The sequence below is a fragment of the Pinus tabuliformis genome, chromosome 8 (genome assembly GCF_031772625.1).
Source record: "Pinus tabuliformis cultivar Carrire ecotype Pingquan chromosome 8, CPIR1, whole genome shotgun sequence".
Lineage (NCBI taxonomy): Eukaryota > Viridiplantae > Streptophyta > Pinopsida > Pinales > Pinaceae > Pinus > Pinus tabuliformis.
The window spans coordinates 1,702,449,419-1,702,464,041 of NC_142294.1; the positions used below are offsets into that span (position 1 = coordinate 1,702,449,419).

The 14,623-nt window shown below is 39.1% G+C and overlaps 1 protein-coding gene across 1 annotated transcript in view; it reads right to left on the minus strand.

Annotated features, from left to right (window-relative positions):
- Positions 1-227: 227 nt before the first annotated feature.
- LOC149242804 (polyadenylate-binding protein 2-like) overlaps positions 228-14,623 on the minus strand; it is a 76,056-nt gene continuing 61,660 nt past the window's right edge. The window contains exon 4 of the mRNA XM_089371020.1: positions 228-854. Within this exon, the coding sequence (XP_089227146.1) occupies positions 228-854 (627 nt within the window). The remainder of the gene's footprint in view (positions 855-14,623) is intronic.

Below are 14,623 nucleotides of genomic sequence, written 5' to 3' on the forward strand. Positions count from 1 at the left end.
CTTTCTTTACATGAAAGAAATAAATCCATGTCCCAAGGCCATGTTTAAATATCAATTTTTAAGAGCAATGACCATAATTAATGAAGCGAACTAAGTAATATATATATCACAATCAAAATATAACTAACCACTAAGAAGGAAGCAAAGTAACTAGATAAACACTAAGAAGCACCAAACTAATATGATGCAGGTGGTCTTTGGCCATTAAACATCGATTGGTTTTGTCCCTAACTTCCACGATTGTACATGGAGACACGGGGAAAAGTAGTTGGTACCATGCCAACTGGATGATATAATGTAGGATGATGTCTGGGAGGCGGTGGTATGATGCCAATTGGATGATATGATGTAGGACCCCTCGGAGTTGGTACCATGGGAATTGGATGATATGATGTAAGACCTCTTGGAGTAGGCACCATGCCAATTGGATGATATGATGTAGGACCTCCACGATTGTAGGTAGGGACGCCGAGACAAATTGTGGGTTCCATACCCATACCTCCTCGATTGTACATAGGGACACCCGCACAAACTCTTGGTTCTATATTGGCAACTGGATTAGGAAACTCTGAGAAACGAGACTGTAGCTTCTTTTTTCTCTCCTCTTTTTGTTGAGCCAAAGCAACATAAAGAGGCTTGCCCAGGACAACTTTCTTATCCATTTCTGCCAAAGCTCGGGATGCTTCATGAGGAGATGAGAATGAGACAAATCCTGAACCTTTACTGTGTCCATGCAAATCCCTCATTACCTTGCATGAAGTGATAGTGCCATAAATAGAAAACAATTCTCTCAACTTGTTATCATCAATGCTATCATCCAAATGTTTTAAATAAAGATTTGTTCCAGATTGCTCCTTTAATTGACATACCCGTATCCCAGAGAAGCCTTGCTCATGGCATCTCTGCATATGCGAACACTGGCCACGGGGCCAACCTGCTGGAACAGTTCTTGAATCTGGACGTCCGTAACATTGGGCTCCAGATCCCCCACGTACAAAGATTTGGACTCATTCACCTTCTCTTTCTCCTTCTCGCTGCCATTATTAATAACAACTGCAACTGCCTGCTTTTGTTGTTGTTTTTCTTCTTCTCGGGGTTGGACCTTCTCCTCCTCCTCGCTGCCATTACTAATAACAACTGCCTGGTGTTGTTGTTCTTTTTCTTCTCGGGGTTGGACCTGAATATGTGCCATTTCTGCGACTCTCTGTTGAACCTAAGCTTCCCAATTCAATCAAAATAAAAAAACAGAAGCTTCCCAATTCAATCAAAATAAAAAAACAGACCCAACTGAACAATATCGCTGGTGATTTTCAAAACCCACCACCGATGATGTTTGTTTACGGCAGATTTATCGATTTTTCTAATGTAATCTCCGATTTTTTAAAGAAATTTCAGAGATAATAAGCACAGACAAAGAGAGATAATATGCACCAATTCAATGGTAATGGTGATATACTTATACCTACAAAGTGCCACCCAATCTTCTCCAATAGTAATGGGGCAAGTTAATGTTAAGTCGGCGCTGTTGGCGTTAAGGTTAAGTCGGCCCTGTTGGGCCTTTTAATTTGAATAGAAAAGCCCAAGAAAATTTCTGGAGTTGAGCACGTCAAGGTTTATAGATTAAAGAGAATGTAATTAAGTAAAATAAATAATATTTCTTAAATTAAGAGATTATAATTATTTTATTATTTAATAGATGAAATATCTAATTTAATAAAAGTTTTTTTTTTTTAATTATGGTTTTAATAGGTATAATTTTGAATTAAATTATAAAACAATAAAATTAGTTTTATTTTATTTAAAATTTGAATTAAAGAGTTTGTTAGTTTATATTATGTATATACGATGTTTTTGGAATAAGGTTTTTAGATTTTGAATTTTAATTTAATTATTAATAATTATTATGTTTATAGAAATTTAACCTTTGTAGAATATTATAGGATGTCTTTGGTAGTATACACAAAATAAAACTCAGTGTAGTTATGTCTTTTTCCCTTTTAATTAAAAAAATGCAATATGAAATGAATTATGGTTTTTTGGGCATGTGGCACTTAGAACCTATTATGTTTTTTTGGGCATGTGGTATTCACAACCCATGGTATTAGCCCATGGTATTGTAGGGATTTAGCCTACAAAAATGTCAATAATTATTATGTAGATAGTAGGGATTTAACCCCCTCATAATATTATAGAATATCTTTGGTAGTATACACAAAATAAAGGTTTTTGTCCTTTTAATTAAGCACAATAATTAAAAAAAAAATGTCATATGAAATGAGTTATGGTTTTTTGGGCATTTGGTATTGAGAACATGTGGTATTAGCTTACAAACTAAGAGTTTCCGTGATAAAGTGGGGGTGGACCTCCATATTTAGGAATCTTCTTACATGTTTTTTAGAATATATATGCTGAACTTATATGTTAATTCAATAATAATAATAATAATAATATAGTTATAATTTATTTAATTCTTATGATTTTTTAAATTTTAGCAACTTGAGATGTATAATGAAATAAGTGTTTTGGTGCTTATTATATTCCTATCCTCATTTGCGTGTCATGTTTCACCATTTTCAATTCCTCTTCATTCTTTACAAAAACAAGAGGCATGACATATGCATACATATGAAACACTTGGCACAATCTTGCATATTCAAATAAATTAATAACAATGGTAATAGCAACATATGAAAATCAAGAATTTTAAGTACTCATGATTGCAATATAAATCTTCCATGCAAAATATGGTTGTCAGTAATGTGATAGTAAAAGCTCAAAGAAACAAGTCAATTAACACAAAAATAAATCACTTTCTTATGGCAAGATTGATGTTTACTATCATAGAATTGAGTATTAAGCATCATCGCATGGCATATAAATAAAAATGACAACACTCAAGCAACTAAAGAAACAAATATAATGTCTTATATGTTCATGAGGATCTTAATAATAATTTGGTAAAGCACTTAAACTATTTAAATAATGATAACAATTAGAAATGGAAACACCATATGTACACATAATATTTTGATTAAAAGGACCTTTAGATTAAAAAATGAAGTAGATGAAGTCCCAAAACTAGAGTTTCTCTTTTAGGATGAATATAAACACTTATAACCTATTTTAAAATCTATCATAATACTATTATGGGAAAAAAATATGATTTATGCATGCTCTAGAAATATTTTGAAGTCATAATATTTTCTTCAGATGAACAATTTGTTAACCGTGTTTTCCTTTTCCATTGACATGTGTGCTTCAATTGAAAAAAATTGTGTCCTTTTCCTTTTTCGTTATGTGTAGGATACTTTTAATGGTGGGCTTATTCTCTTTGTTGGTTCTCTCTTTGTTGGTGCTTGACAAATATAAGATCCTTTCAACTTTATGGGTGCACTTGTGGAAATAGGCTCTTTTTAACTACACTTTATTTCTATGGATATGATTTTTGTATGTACATTTTAAATGAGTCGATCTATGGGTGATTTTACAAGCGCCAACACCCTTCAACATTATAAAGATGACGTCTAACAGATGTGTGCACTTGGATTTTTCAATTATTTAGATGTTGAAATTTTGTTTCTAATTGATCCCTGGTCATAGGCTTGTGGTCATAGTCCCCAGTCACGGGGTGGTTGGCCTCAGCAGCCAAGTGCTTATCAGGCTGTCAAGTCTAATAATGTGCACACATCAACAACAAGCTGCGAGTGGCGAGAAACAACCAACATGACATGGAAAGGAGATGAAGTGGCCCAATGAGATGATGACACATGGTGGTGACATGCACAAGATGACATGTGGTGGTCACATGTACAAGATGACATCTGGTGGTCACATGTACAAGATGACATGCGACACCCTACAAATATCTAAATAACTTCTATATTCTTGGGTCGTCTAATATCTAGATGGTGCAAGATACAAAATGACGACCATTGGAATATTGACCACCTCCCTTCTTCTTGAAATCTAGAATTGAAGTATTTTATTGTGGTCAAATTTTGTTTACATCTCTTAACTCCTGGATTCTTAGATAGTTAGATGGCTCAGTGAGCCCTTGTGCTCAAAATCCAAATTCGATCCTTTGTGATGCCCTTAGATTTCTCAGACAGTTTGAATATCCATGTATTCAATCACTTTTAATATTTTAATTGGGATCCATTCTAAATTAAAACTTGCAAATCAACAAACTTCTAGCCTCTTGGATCACCAGATATCCAAATGACTTGGAATTTTGTATTTTTTTGTTTTTAGGTTGATTTGTTATTGCTGGGCGATTTAGTTTTCTGTTAAATCCTTGTCATTTAATTTATCAATCCGGGGAATCGTCAACTTAGAAGCAAACCAAAATATATGGGACCTTAGATGAAACAGGTGTAAGAAGTTTGTTTAGAATGGAAATGCATATTACAAATCTAAACTATCAGATCTATTTTATGAAGGCATAAAAAAATGTTTGATCAATGGAATTATTTTACTTTAGAAGATAGAGAAGAGTCTCTTGTTCAAGAGTCCTGATTGTCCTTCTACAATATTCCTATAATAACATTACCAAACACCTAAGAAAGCAAGAAAGAAAGCATGTAAATGAAAGCAAGTAAATATTGTTTTCAATTCAATTCTTAGCTTATGGAGAAGAGTCTCCTAACTTAGGAGGACTTGATTTCCCTTCTCACATAAAAACTATATACTGAAAGGGAATCAATATTCACATAAATGTAATCTAGGAAAGCTTATGAGAAAGTAAATCTTATTTCAATTTAAACTAGCTCATGGAGAAGAGACTCCTAACTTAGGAGTTCCTGGTTTTCCTTCTCACATTAAAACTAGCTACTGAAAGGAGATCAACCTTCACACAACAAAACATGGCCACAACATGAATTCATACTAAAATTATCTACAATTATTTACAAGAAAGAAATAAGATGAACATCATAATTAAAATTAGTATATTCACAACATTAATTTACAACAAAGTGCACTTATCTCAGTATGGGGATCCTTCCATTCCTCAATGAGCACACGTGAACAACTATCACACCTTAAGAATCAAACAACACTCATAACTCATGATTTGGGAAAATGATATTATTCATGTTGAATGAACATAAATCTAATGCTAATGAATAACTGATAATTGTTTTCTCTCCCTCCTCCTCCTCATAACATGATTTGGAGGATGCTCTTCTTATTTATACATGATTTAGGGATATCTACTCAATAAATGTAGATCCCTTAAATATCTACTAGACCTACACTTGTCTCAACTTATCCCTAAATACTAGATACAAATCCCATGACACATCAAAATCTCCATTTGGCGGCCCAACAGTTATATCTTGGTTGTTTTATCCAAGGGCTATATACATTAAAAACCTTTGCAAAGCTATACCTTGGTGATATTCCCAAAACTGTCACATTGAAACGTCAAGATCGAATCAGAACTTGCCACATGTAATATTTTGTTGCATCATATCTATCCTGTCACTACCACATCATATTCCATGTCATCTTTCTTCCACTTGTCATACGACGACGCTACCATGTGTGACTCAAAACGAGCTACTTGGTCACCTAAAAGGGTTAAATTTGCCTACCATGTGTCTCATCTGTAGGGTTCCACATGCCATCGTATACATGCCACCACCGCATGTCATCATCTCATTAGGCCACATCATCTCCTTATCATGTCATGGTAGCCTACTACTCATTCCCCATTACTTTTTTTTACACATCGTCAGCCCCGATAATCCGGTAAGCACTAAATTTCTTAGGCCAAGCACCTAGTGACTAGGGGGTGTGATTGGAAGCCTTACGAACCATTACTCGCTACCTCTGTACTTCCACCTTTTCAAATTTGGTTTTGGTCTAATGGTGCACCCATACCAAAATCATGATCAGCTGGAACCATGCTTGAAATTCAAAAATTCAACCTTGGCTTTATTTTTATTCGTGGGGAGTTATATGGAGTGCCATATAACTTCAAGATCGTACCACATGTAATATTTTGTTGCATCATCTCTATCATGTCACTGCCACATCATATTCCATGTCATTTTTCTACCATTTATCATACTACGATGCTACCATGTGTGACTCAAAAAGTGCTACTTGGTCACCTAAAAGGGTTAAATTTGCCTACCATGTGTCTCATTTGTAGGGTGCCGCATGCCATCCTATACATGCCCCCACCATGTGCCATCATCTGATTAGGCCACATCATCTCCTTCTCATGTCATGGTAGCCTACTGCTCATTGCCCATTTCCTTTTTTTGCACATCATCAGGCTCGATAATCTGATAAGCACTAAATTGCTTAGGCCAAGCACCGGTGACTAGGGGTTGTGAGTGGAAGCCTTACTAACCATTACTCGTTACCTCTGTAATTCCACCTTTTCAACTTTGTTGTTGGTCTAATGTTGGGCCCATACCGAAATTATGATCATCTGGAACCATGCTTGAAATTCAAAAATTCAACCTTGGTTTTATTTTTATTCGTGGGGAGTTATATGGAGTGCCATATATCATTGGAATGGTCTTAGAGAGGAATACCTAGTTAAGAACCTAGTTTTATTATTGGAGCTAAGGAACTGAAGAAGAAAATGCCTTCAAAGATATTACCTTCATCCTTTACCTCAAGTTAGGCAACAACACACTTACAAAACATCAATGATAACACACTTACCAAGCTAGACCCCTTGAACTTCAAACTTGACATCAATGACTTAGAAATGACATCAATGCATAAACTACCAGCATGCTCAACAACCTCGCTCGTTGGCATTGACAGAAATTCCACCAAACATTGTTGGTCATAGATGATAGCACCACCAATTGGAAACACTCCAAACATTGCTTTTGATGAGCCAATGTTTAATCACTCTCCCCCTTTCTCACTCTCCATATTGAATATCTATGCACACATTTCATCGCATCTCCAATTTTTGCTTATTCTCCCCCTCTGACATCAATGGAAAAGGGATTAGTTACTCCCCCACTGACCATTTTGCTTCTAAAAATACATAACATGATGTTTATATTAATTTGTTGCTAATAGGCTTCCTGAAATTTAGTTCTTCTTCAGTGATTATAACCATATTTGTACATATTTAGATGGTTTCCCTCATTTCTTGTGATGAAAAATAATGAACAGAAGAGTGAGATATCACTCCCAAATTTTTCCTTAAATAATCAAAAGGTTATCGTGCAAGAGGTTTATCGAAGATAACAACAACTTGTTCCTTGGTTGAGACATATTCTAAATTAGGATCTCATCAACCAACTTTTCTATATGAAAATGGTACTTTAGGGGGATATGCTTGGTTTTTTAATGAAGAATAGGATTTTTTAGATATCCTAATTTCACTTGTGTTATCACAGATGATTGGAATGGTTTTATCATAACTAACTTTCATATCTTGTAGAGTTTGTTTCATCCACAAAATATATGTGCAATTAGTTGTAGCTACTATATATTCAGTTTCAACAATAGAAAGAAAGATACATGATAAATTTTTGTTCAACTGAATTGCTCAGTGATTCCCAAGAAAGACACGCCACCTCTTGTTATTTTCCTATCATCTAGTTTTCTATCCCAATAAGAATTTGTGTATATAGTTAATGAAAAATATTGACCCTTGGATACCATAGGCCATAGTCCATTGTAGCTCCTAAATATCTGAGAATCATCTTGGGAGCTAACAAACAACTTTCTTTGGGGGTTTACTAATACATTGAAACTACACCAACATATTTCATAATGTTTATTTGTGAGGCATTTAGATACAAAATACTGGCTATTATTGATGTATACAATTCTTGATATACATCTAGTGACTCATCATCTTTGCTAAGCTTGCATCCAGTGACCATAGGAGTGATGACAACATAACATTCATCCATTCCAAAATTCTATAGCATTTCTTTGAGATACTTGCCTTAGGAAATGGATATACCTTTATCTAAATGAATAATATTCAATCCAAGAAAAAATGAGAGTTCCCCAATCATGCAAGTATCAAACTCAATTTGCATATATGCCATAAATGTTTAGCTGAGTAAATCTACATCACTACCAAAAATGATCTCATCAGCACAAACAACGATAATTAAAATATTTTTGTTCGTAGTTTTAATATACAAGTTACTTTTAGTTGTTCCTCTTTTGAATCCTTGCTGTTATAGATACTTGTTTATTCTAGAATATCATGCCATGGGTGCTTATTTAAGTCCATACCATGCCTTCTTCAACCTAGATAATACCTCAGTATTTTTGTATAGCTAAAATACTTCAGTTTGTTCTATGTAAACTTCTTCTTCAGGCTCACCTTTCAAGAATGTTGACATTACATCCATCTGATATACTTCATAACTTTTGTTGCAAACAAAAGATAGACACACTTTATTTTCCTATAATCTTGCAACATGAACAAAAGTATCATCAAAATCAATTCCTTCAATCTGAGCATAGAATTTTCATACTAATATGGCATTATTTATTTCCACCTATGCATTTTCATTTCATTTTTTCCTAAAGACCCATTTTGTGCCAATGAAAATTTTATTTATTGGTCTTGGAACCAATTCCCAAGTCTCATTTTTCTCAATCTGATCCAATTCCTCATTCATAGCTTTTATCCAATGCTCATATTGACTTTCCGAATGAAAATATTTTGGTTCAATCATGGATAGCATAACAATGTGTGTTTGGCTCAGGATATTCATTAATCTTCTTCAAGTCAAAACCTCCACTTCCTCATTTCCAACAATCTAAGGTGTGGGATGATTATGTTGTACACACCTTGAGGGAGTTTTTGGGTGAGAGAAATATGCATGTGATTCTTCCTCTTCTCTTTATTCTTCAAGTTATTTTATAACTTCATCTTCACTATTAATCTGATCTGTTGGACAATAAACCTCAACTACCTTATTTTGAGAGGCAATTCCTCATCTACCTTTACATCAATGTTGTCTGTTATTTTTCATATTCTTTTACTGTAACATTTGTAACCCTTGCTCTTTCTGAATGGGGCTTCTGTCCCATACAACTCCCTTTTGTTGAGCTTCACAATATGGTCAAAATTTAGGCGTCATAGTTAGCTATTTTAGCATGTGATACTAGCTCTTGGTCATATGGGGTAAATAATGTTTTTGGTGCTCAAGGTTGTAATCCAAGTCAAAAATAATATGTGTACTGTAATTTAAAATACTCACAAGGTCTTGGATCTAGATTTTTATAGAATACAGTCACATCATATGGTTTTATGCAGTCTAATTTAAGCCCCAAAGATCCAAGGAATCAAGTTATATCTAGGTTGTTACGCAGTAATTTGTCACTATCTCCCTCTCAGTCTCCCTACTGTCTCATGAAATCAAATGCACCATGCTCATGCTCTCTAAACTGGCCAAAAGACCCACTTTGCCTAAGTTTATTGCATCAGCGCGTCTGTTATTAAAATAACCGCGCTGACGGGCGGCTTATAGTGTAACTGGTGCGCTGCCAGCGCGGAAGCACATGGGTTTCCTGCACTGGTCGAGTTTTATGCGCCAGTGCATCCTATGAAAGTATCGAGCCGCGCTGACACAGTCTGCTCTGTTTATGTGATGCGCTGTCAGCGCGTCCGTTCAGTGTTGCACCCGCGCTGGTCTAGTTTGGGCGAATTTGTTCCAACAGCCAGCCTTCCAGATGGTTCCAGGCTTGGTTGTTAGCCTTGTGAGTGTCGCCCTCCTCTCTATGGCATGTCTGTTCGTCATTTGGAACCACATTCCTTGAAGATAAGCTTGTCCTCCCACCATTCATGGAGACTCCTTCTCTATTTAAACCTCCACCATTACCATGAGCAGCTAGTTTGGATAGTGTGGAATTCATAGTGCTTGGATTGCTGCTGCTAGTAGGTAGTTGGTGTGACAAGTGTGGTTTTGTTAAAGGAAGCTTAAGGAAGGTTGTGAGTATTTCTTGTGTGAGAGAGAGCTTTTTGTGTTGGGAGAATCCACTTCCAAAGGTGAATGCTTAAGAGACTTGTTGGCTGGACCCTCAAGAGAAGGACTCAGCGTCAGAACATTGGTTGTACCTTTCTCTGTTATTTATTTAATAATAGATGACTACTGTTATGGTTCCATTCTCATTTGTCTTGTGATGGTTAATGTGAATTGCATCCTTTCTGACTGATGTATAATTGCTTTTATTAGATTTCACACTTGTGTTTGTCTTTCTCTTCGTGTGTGCAGGTATCTATTCGCGGAGATCGCGGAAGATCGTGACCGGCCAAGGCGAAGGAGCGAGAGCAACATCTCTTCATCAAACAATAGCGTTGGAATCCAAGTAGGTGTTCTTTGCCTCTCTTTTAATTGCAATTAGGAACTTGCACAATAGCATTGGTTGATTGTTGCTAGTCCCATTCTAGGCTAGTAGGGATCGCCTCTATCCGTAGAGGGGATTTACCTCTCCAACAATTTGGCGACTCCACTGGGGAGTTGGATTTTTGTCTCTTTTTTCCATCTTTGTGTTTGATTTTGATTGTTCTCTCTTTTTGAAATTGGGGATTAGTTCTCTGCTTTTAACCCTCCTGGTTCAATCTGGGAAGTGTCTTAATTGTTTAAAGAGTTCTGGCCTTGGTTTAGGAGTTTTTGGGCTTGATTCTGCCTCTTTTTTAGCCTCAGCGCGGTTTAAATCAAAACAGATGCACTGACAGCGCATAGCTGTTTCTTTAACCCTATTGTCATCGCGCTTGTATGTAAAACAGTCGCGACGGTTCTGAAATCGAACCAGCGCGCTTAATCCGTGTCCTTCCGCGCTGACAACGCCAAGTTGCTACGCGTGACCTTTTGTCAGCGCACAGTTGCTGAGCGCTACCCGTGCTGATCCTGTAAAATTGAATTTGTTTCAATTTTACCTCCTGAGCCTGTTGGTTTCACTATCTCCAGCTTTTTCTACTTGGTTTATGATTTGATATTTATTGTTTGAACTGTTACACACTTGCTTGCGAAGTCTTGTTGGACGGATTTCATTTTTGTGTCCCGTGACCTAGTGCCATCATCTTGTTTTCACTGGATTGACCTTGTTTTTCTCACTTGTTCACTTGTTCACAAAAGTTCGTTGCTGCTTGCCTTTGCTATTTCAGAAACCTTCCTCTTTTTGCTTTCTTTGCTTGTTTGTGTGAGGTGATTGTTGTGGAACCGATCCTCGGATTGTTTCACTACCCAGACAGAGATCACGGTTGCTAGGGTTCAATCAGCTCTTTTCACGCTTGTTGTGCTTTTCATTGAGTGATTTTACTTCTTTTTGCTCAGTGTTGTTGTCTCTCAAAATTCATTTTAAAGTGCATAGTGCCATTGAAAGAGAAATCAAACTAGCATCTTTTGCATTCAATAGTTAATGAAAAGAAGAGCATTTCAATTGATTTGTGTTCTCAAAAGAAAAATTCTCATTTCTTTGTCATTAGTTGCATTAGATTGTTTGATTGTTTGAGTTCGTCTTGTTTGATTGAAAGCTCTTAACCTTCTCATAGTTAGAATTCATCGAACAAAATGGTATTCTTTGGCATGTAGTTTGCATCTAGGAAATTGTGAGAGATCGTACGATAAGGCCTGAAACCGAAACTTAATTCAAGATCAACCATAAAATAAACTGAATAAATCTAAAAACGCATTGGAACTTAACGCTCATATTATAGAGGTCTAGGCTAGAGACGTGCTCCGGCGTCGTTAAACCTAGTCACTGTTGTTTCACATTACGGTTGGGTGATTCCTCCTCTTGTGACTCGATAGTGGTCTAGCACGGATTTGAGCTCCCACGTACCATCGTGTATATAGGGGAGACCACACTAGGTTATCGACCTTGATCCATAGGAAGCCGAGTCTGCCGCCCTGCGAACCGTAACGCACCGAACACAGCATTCGGGAAGATTGATTGCAGTACGGAAAGTCCTTCATTCTCATACGATTGCCAAGGTGTATAAGTAGTTTTATGGATCGCTTGGTAAACCCTTTCCCTAGAATCTCCAGAGCAGTCACTTTTGATCCTTTTCGGACTCCCTAAAAGAAAAGGTGCCAGTGAGCTTCTTGTCACTTCGTGCTCATTAAACATTCGAAGGAGACTAGAGTCATCTTTTCGTCCTTTTCTCGACTCTTGAAACATGAAAAGGTCAAGTTCAGTTCCTGTGTCTTAAAAATTTATTCGGCCACGATAACATTACCTGGTTAGATTTTGTATGCGTTAGTTTGAGTAGGGTCTTTGTCGTTAGTTTCCCTTAGGGTTTTGTGTGGGGTTTGTCATCCTGGCTGACCCGTCAACTCCCGGTCCAAGTGAGCAAGGTTCTCCATCTTCTGTTGCTCCTGAGGTACCAGTTGTAAGCGATACTCTTTCGGTTGTCCCGAGTATCCAGCCTATCAACGTACGTGCCCCGGGTGACCCAGACTACGAAGAAGATTGGAACCCTATCTGGGAGCCTGACGAGGACGATATTCCTGTTACTCCTCCCAGTATGTCGTCTCTGATGTCCACTTCCAACATGGACGAGACATCTCCCAGCGCAGGTGAGACACCCATGGTGTCAAGTATTGAAACTCCCATTCCAGCTACTTCTCCACTCCCTCCACGGTATCAATCAATGAGGGATAGAATAGCTGCCAGAATGCCTTCTACAACTATATGGGATCCGAGTGTCATTGCCACCATGGAGCCTTTTCTTTCGCAACCCCCTAATACACCTGTTACCTCCGTTCCCACAAATCCAACTGTTTGTGTAGCGTACTCAACTCCAGTCGGCAGTGCTGTGACAGCATCTTCATCTACAAACCCTGGGGCTGGTCCCTCTCACAGTCAAGTGAGCAGTAGCCAACCAGGGGTTTCGTCTGGAGTCATCGATCCTGCACAAAGTGCTCAACCCTATTCTGGTCCTGTTCCAGGAGCGGGGCCGTATGATGCCCATGGGCAACCCATTGTGGACCCGAATTACCAAGGTCCACTCTTTTATTATGATTCTAACGGTCAGTACCTCGAGCACGTTCAATCCGCGCCTCTTCAACATTTTGTTGAAGTCTCGACGCCATTAGACATTACTTATGATCCCGTTACTCATACTTTTCGTGGGCGTCGGGCAATTCCTGGAGAGCCTCAAGGACTGCCTAATCTAGGCCAGCCACCTTAGGTGCAAGCCCCCCAAGGGCAACCACTTTATGGCCAGTCTTACCCAGGACAATCTGGGGGCTCGCAAGGACAACCCTACCCGGGAAAACCTTCGGCCATGGGAGGTCCATCTTTTTCCTATCAGAGTCAACCTTCTGGTTACCCAGGGCAACCTAGTACCCAGCAAGGTTACCCGTCTGGTCAACCAGGGCAGCCCTACATCCAACAAGGCCAACCTGGTTTCCAGAAATGGTATCCCACTGGACAAGCTGGGCAAAATTACACCCCTCAAGGTCAACCAACAGTCCAACAAGGGTATCCTTCTGGGTGGGGGGGAAACCCTACGTGCAGCAGGGCCAACCCGCTGTCCAGTCTAGTCATCTTTCTGGGCAAGGGAGGCAACCCTACGTACAGCAGGGCCAACCCACTGCTCAGCCCGTGCAACCTTCTGGGCAAGGGGGGCAACCCTACGTACAGCAGGGCCAACCCACTGCTCAGCCAGTACAACCTTCCGGACAAACGGGCCAGCCCTCTGTGCAACAAGGCCAACCCACTGTCCGTCCTACTCATCCAGCTGGACAGGCTAGCCAACAGCAAGGTCAACCATCCATCCAGCCAGCTCGGCCATCTGGTCCGCAAGGATAACACTTGGTTGCTCAAGGACAAGGCACCCAACAAGTACGTCTTTCTGGGCAAGCAGGTCCATCCCAAATTCAACCGGGCCAACCTTCCGGCCAGATGATCCAAGCCGAGCCAGTTCAAGGACATTATTCTGGGCCTCAAACTCAAGTAGGTTATCAAATGCAAGGCGGGCCACAACCCCAACCTTCCTACCAAGCGCAGCCTGCTTATCAGGCTCAAAATGGAGCCCAGCAAATGTATGGCTACCAGCAACCCCAGGGGAAAACTCAGTTTACCCCTTACCAAAATTATCAACAGATGCAGGTCGCTCCCTACCAGAATTATCAGTATGCTGCACCTGCGGATCAAGTTGCTAATACATGGGGTGCTGGAGGGCAGACCCAGGGTCAACTGTCTGCATATGGACAGAATACATATGGGCAGAACCCCTACGGACAAGGTCCCTATGCGCCGGGCCCTTTTGGGCCAGGTCCATCGGGACAAGGTTCTTATGCGCCAGGCCCTTTTGGGCTAAGTCCATCTGGACAGAGTTTGTGGGGGCAACCACCACCTGGTTGGAACCCTTATACTGCCTCGAACCCACAGGCACAAATGTCCTTTAACCCTCGGTTACCATTCTTAGCGACGTTGGAACTTCCGGATGTGTCCAAGTTAACGAATGATCCCATTCTGCATAATGCGTATTGGCCACCAGTTCCAACTAAAATACCCGGTGATTGTCCAAAATTTGATGGCAAAGCAGGTGAGGATCCTCATGCACATGTTATGACCTATCACCTCTGGTGTTCATCGAACTCATGGCTTGATGACTCTATCCGACCTCGCCTCTTTTAGAGAACTCTCACCGGCTCAGCCGCTA